The 5,969-nt window shown below is 35.3% G+C and overlaps 1 protein-coding gene across 1 annotated transcript in view; it reads right to left on the reverse strand.

Moving 5' to 3' along the window:
• Nucleotides 1-1,064: 1,064 nt before the first annotated feature.
• LOC106470590 (BTB/POZ domain-containing protein 6-like) overlaps nucleotides 1,065-5,969 on the reverse strand; it is a 12,680-nt gene continuing 7,775 nt past the window's right edge. Inside the window, exons 2-3 of the mRNA XM_013931153.2 lie at nucleotides 4,502-4,764; nucleotides 1,065-2,154 (exon numbers count right to left, since the gene is read on the reverse strand). Of these exons, the coding sequence (XP_013786607.2) occupies nucleotides 1,065-2,154; nucleotides 4,502-4,764 (1,353 nt within the window). The remainder of the gene's footprint in view (nucleotides 2,155-4,501; nucleotides 4,765-5,969) is intronic.

Here is a 5,969-nt window from a genome sequence, read left to right on the forward strand (position 1 = left end):
ACCACGATAATATAGCTGGTATAACGATGTATATAAACCTGAAGTAATGTCAATGTTTAAAATGTAGATAAAGGGAAAACCATATCTTCTTTCACTAACTAGTCTTTTCAGTGAAGATGCTGTTGTAAAAGCATGTATGAATAATTATAATGACGGAATCTATTTTAACAACAAAAACTCGAGAACAGAAGAAAGACAACACTTTGTCAATATAAAAAAAACTTTAAGTTTGAAAACTACCGAATTATTACTGTCGCTAACTCTCAATTTAAAGGTACTTTATATCTCAAGATAAAAAACAAAAAACGTTTTTAACCAACATGTGTTTACGAATACACTTTTGAACAGCACATGTTTAAAGATAACCTTCTAACCAACACGTGTTTACAGATAACGTTTTACATATAAAGTTTTAAACCAACACGTGTTTACAGATAACGTTTTACATATAAAGTTTTAAACCAACACGTGTTTACAGATAACGTTTTACATATAAAGTTTTAAACCAACACGTGTTTACAGATAATATTTTAACCAACACGTGTTTACAGATAATATTTTAAGCAACACGTGTTTACAGATAATATTTTAACTAACACGAGTTTTCAGATAATATTTTAACCAACACGAGTTTACAGATAATATTTTAACCAACACGAGTTTTCAGATAATATTTTAACCAACACGAGTTTACAGATAATATTTTAACCAACACGAGTTTACAGATAATATTTTAACCAACACGTGTTTACAGATAATATTTTAACCAACACGTGTTTACAGATAATATTTTAACCAACACCTGTTTTCAGATAATATTTTAACCAACTCATGTTTGCAGATAACGTTTTAACCAACAAGTATTTACGGACGAATGTTTAAGCAACACGTGTTTACAGATAAAGTTTTAACCAACACGTGTTAACAAATGATGTTTTAATTAATACATGTCTACAGATGAGGTTTTTAGCCAACACGTGTTTACAGATAATGTTTTAATCAACCAGTGCTTCCAGAACCATAGTTTGTTATTTTACTCGAGTGCTAATACAGTCGTGTTGATTTCAGACATAGAAGAAGATCTCTGAAAACTCCATGGCCTCTGGTTTTCGGGGGTAATGTTCCTCCTGGAAAGGCAACAATTGAAAGTTGACACCTTCTACCCTTACATCCAGCTTCCGGTCTCGAATGATGGGCGCAACGGCGTCTTCCGTCAGAGGTGCTGACGTCTTCAGCTGAATTTTGTACTGGATACCTTTATGGACAAAAAGGGGTTTATCGAACATAATTTTCACGTTCTTGCCTTTGGACAGGACAAAGTTTACAGTCACCTCCTCTCTGTCAGGTCGGTCCTCGTGTAATCCATACGTGCAACGCAGTAAACCCTCGACCTTAGGCTGCCTGACGGAGTAACAACTCACGTCCAGACGGACAGGGAGCCCCAAACCTACCACAAAAACCTCCGTGTTGGTAACTCTGAAGGTTACGCCAAAGATTCGCAGTGGTCGAACTGGGGTGTGGTAGGATAAGGCTTTGTAAAGACAACAAACAAAGAACTCTGGAGGACTCGTGCGTTTTGAAGTTTCTGTATTAATTCCTAACGGTACTGTTACTATTCCACTAATGGCGAGGTTCATAAATACTCCGAGACATTCGTCCTTGGAAAGGAGTCCCGACTTGGCTGGACCTTTACAGAATTCTTCTGGCGTCATAGCAAGGAACCGGATGTAGGGCAGAATTGAGTTCAATATATTGCGAATGTTGTCTACATCAGCTTCTACTGACCTTCTTTTGCACTCCTCTCTTGCCCACGTGCATGTGGCATTGTATAGGGGATATTCGCTGTTCAGATTGAGGTGTCTTCTGTGCACAATGGTTTCCAAAACGGACAAACTGACTTCAGAGAAACCTGGAGACGTAATCACGTGGTACGTCTGTCGATCGATAATGTTAAGACATTTGTAAACCAAGTGATGGGCTTCCATCGTATTGGCGAACTCCAAGACCTGGCAAACGCTTTGTGGTGTAACGTTTCGTTCAATGTAGGCGAAACATTCCCGAAGTAGATGAGGAAGAAGATATTTTTTAGCAGCAGTCGCTGTCAAGATGGCGTCCTCCACGGATTGGAGGTTTAGGGCGTCTGTGTAGGCATACCTATAACAATACAAGAGCAAGAATTCGCATGTAGATAACTGTAGCAACTCATAAAAACGGTGTCCGAATAATATGTAAACGCACTTTTTTTATTTGTTGTAAATACTTTGTTAATGCAATTTTCGGTCACATTGTATATATATCGATATATAATATAAGATAATACAAATACATTTATATAAATATAACATAAATAACCAAATACATTTATATAAATATAACATAAATAACCAAATACACACAAAACAGAGTAGAACATCTATGTAAATTAAAAAATTGATAAACAATAACAAACATGAATAAGTCTATATCTAACAAGCGTTAAATGGATCGATAAACAACAACAAACATGAATAAGTCTATATTTAACAAGCGTTAAATGGATTGATAAACAATAACAAACATGAATAAGTCTATATCTAACAAGCGTTAAATGGATTGATAAACAATAACAAACACGAATAAGTCTATATCTAACAAGCGTTAAATGGATCGATAAACAACAACAAACATGAATAAGTCTACATCTAACAAGCGTTAAATGGATTGATAAACAATAACAAGCATGAATAAGTCTATATCTTACAAGCGTTAAATGGATTGATAAACAATAACAAACACGAATAAGTCTATATCCAACAAGCGTTAAATGGATCGATAAACAACAACAAACATGAATAAGTCTACATCTAACAAGCGTTAAATGGATTGATAAACAATAACAAGCATGAATAAGTCTATATCTTACAAGCGTTAAATGGATTGATAAACAATAACAAACATGAATAAGCCTACATCTAACAAGCGTTAAATGGATTGATAAACAATAACAAGCATGAATAAGTCTATATCTTACAAGCGTTAAATGGATTGATAAACAATAACAAACATGAATAAGTCTACATCTAACAAGCGTTAAATGGATTGATAAACAACAACAAACATGAATAAGTCTACATCTAACAAGCGTTAAATGGATTGATAAACAACAACAAACATGAATAAGTCTACATCTATCAAGCGTTAAATGGATTGATAAACAATAACAAACATGAATAAGTCTATATCCAACAAGTATTAAAGTTCGTCAGTTCTTCTGAGTACTAAAAAAATATATATTAATGATAAATAAATGGGAGAACATGTTATAACATGTCAACCACATTACATCTGCCACAGCTATTCCCTACAAAGTATTTCGCTCAATACCAAGGTTCTTCAGTCCAGCTGGGATACAACAGACATATTAGTGGTTTGTTCAAGCATTGTGATAACATAAATAGCCTCTTAACCACTACTATATCTGTTGTATCCCATTCAGCCTGAAGAACCCAGGTAATGTACGATATGCCTCGTCGGCACTAGATATAACAAAATGTAACGTTGTTAATATATTGTTATAAAATCTTCTTTATTTTCCCTCATAAGTTATTAAAATTAGTAAACTTATTTAAAGTCATATTATTACAGATATCCATATAAGTAAACTTATTACTATATACTTTATACCATTAAAACGAAGTATATAAAGACATGGTGAAGTGGAAAAAATCATACATTGTACATACATAAGTATGTTGGTCCATCTAGGCTGTCCATCCACTGTACTAAACTCTAAAACACTCAAAGACGGCCGTTATCGTTCCAATATTTATCAACCCTTCCCTTAAACTCCCTTAAGTTAATTACATCGGCCATATTTGAAGACAACCCATTACAAAAGCCAACCACCCTGTTAGAGAAATAAAGCAGTCTTAGCTGAAAATGATTTTTTCCAGCCAAAATCTATATTAGTGTCCCCTGGTTTTACCACTCTCACCATTAAATAAGAAAACAGATGACGCATCAACTCCCTTAACAATCTGAAATTTCTCTGTCATATCCCCTCTAATTATACACTACATCGATCAGTCATATCCCCTCTAATTATACACTAAATTTCTCAGTTATATCCCCTCCAATTATACACAACATTTCTCAGTTATATCCTCTCTAATTATACACTACATCGATCAGTCATATCCCCTCTAATGATACACTACATCGATCAGTCATATCCCCTCTAATTATACACTACATTTCTCAGTCATATCCCCTCTAATTATATACTACATTTCTCAGTCATATCCCCTCTAATTATACACTACATCGATCAGTCATATCCCCTCTAATTATACACTACATTTCTCAGTCATATCCCCTCTAATTATACACTACATTTCTCAGTTATATCCCCTCTAATTATACACTACATCGAAACGTGGATGAATAATTCATGGCCGAAATTTCTATTTCCTTCACCACATGGATCCTTAATAATAAAACATCAAAAGGATATTTAATTTACCTGAGCAAGTTCTCGAAGCCGATTGGTGCTACGTCAGAAACACGGATGACTTTAGCTTTGTCCGCCATGTCTCCACAAAACATAGCCTCAAATACAGGACTGGCCATTGCAAGGAGCACTTTATGACCAACGTATTTTTTAGATGACGTCGACGGTCCCACTATGAAAGTGACGTCGCTAAAGGATTTAGTTTGAAGCAGACTTGAGGTTCTTTCTAGTACCCTTCCTTTATCCATCTTCCTATTGTTTACGTAGCCTACATACTGAAGAAAGATTTGCGTTAATATGAACTCTAGAAGAAGAAAATGAGTTTCTAAGTTTACATAATAGATTATTAGTTTTCCTATTAGTTTTCTTGTAGTGCCTGGCATGAGGGCCTCTAATCGCAATCTGAGGATCGCGGGTTTGAAACCCCGTCACCGAACATGCTCGCCCTTTCAGCGTTATAATGTGACAGTCAATCCCTCTATTCGTTGGTAAAAGGGTAACCCAAGAGTTGGCGGTGGATGGTGTTGACTGGCTGCCCTTCCTCTAGTCTATTTCTGCTAAATTAGGGCCGACTAGCGCAAATAGACCTCGTGCAGCTTTGCGCGAAATTTAAATCAAACGTTTTTTGCTGCTCTGTTTTTTTTTTAGATGACTGTGTTTGAATTGCTACTAAGAACTTGCTTAGAACCAAAAACAAGGTACCAAGAAGCCCTGCTTAGAACCAAAAACAAGGTACCAAGAAGCCCTGCTTAGAACCAAAAACCAAGGAACCCAATAACTGATGAAAGCTTTTCAAAAGTAGACTTTCCTTTTGGTGTAATTCGCCCCTGAAAAGAAAACCTTTACATTAAGTTTTTCTGTTGTTTGTTTGTTTGGATAACCGTACAAAGATACCTAAGGCTACCTGTGTTAGCAATCCCTAATTTTGAGCTAATGAACAAGAGGAAAGGCTGTTAGTCAACAGCACCAACTGCAGACTCTGTGGCTACTTTTCTCTGAACGAATAGTGGGATTTGAACATCATTCATATAATGCACCCACCTCCTTTAACGGGGCACAATTTATCTTGTTTTTTTGTGTGTTTTTTCTTTCATTTTGGCTGTAAATGACGAAAATGAGGAACTCGATTATCCATATCCGGAACGCTAAGTACTGGACCACGCTCGGCCCTCTTTCTTTAAAATTACTTTCATAAATAGTATTGGTGAACATAATAAATACATATTCTTATTATTTTACAATTATGTATCGTATTTTATTATTATGAGAATTATTAAGCTCTCAAAATTTCGCGAGATGTTATGGGATTATGGCCGAAAGTTTCGATAATAGTGAGGATACCCAACTGATGAATCCGTGCATTCTAATCATAACAGGTGTTTGTTTCGTGACATTGCATGTTCCTATTTAGACCGGTATATAAAATTAGCTACCGTATTTTTCGGAATATAAGACGCACCCTTATTTTGAAGACAAAGTT

Source organism: Limulus polyphemus, unplaced genomic scaffold, assembly GCF_000517525.1.
Source record: "Limulus polyphemus unplaced genomic scaffold, Limulus_polyphemus-2.1.2 Scaffold4102, whole genome shotgun sequence".
NCBI lineage: Eukaryota > Metazoa > Arthropoda > Merostomata > Xiphosura > Limulidae > Limulus > Limulus polyphemus.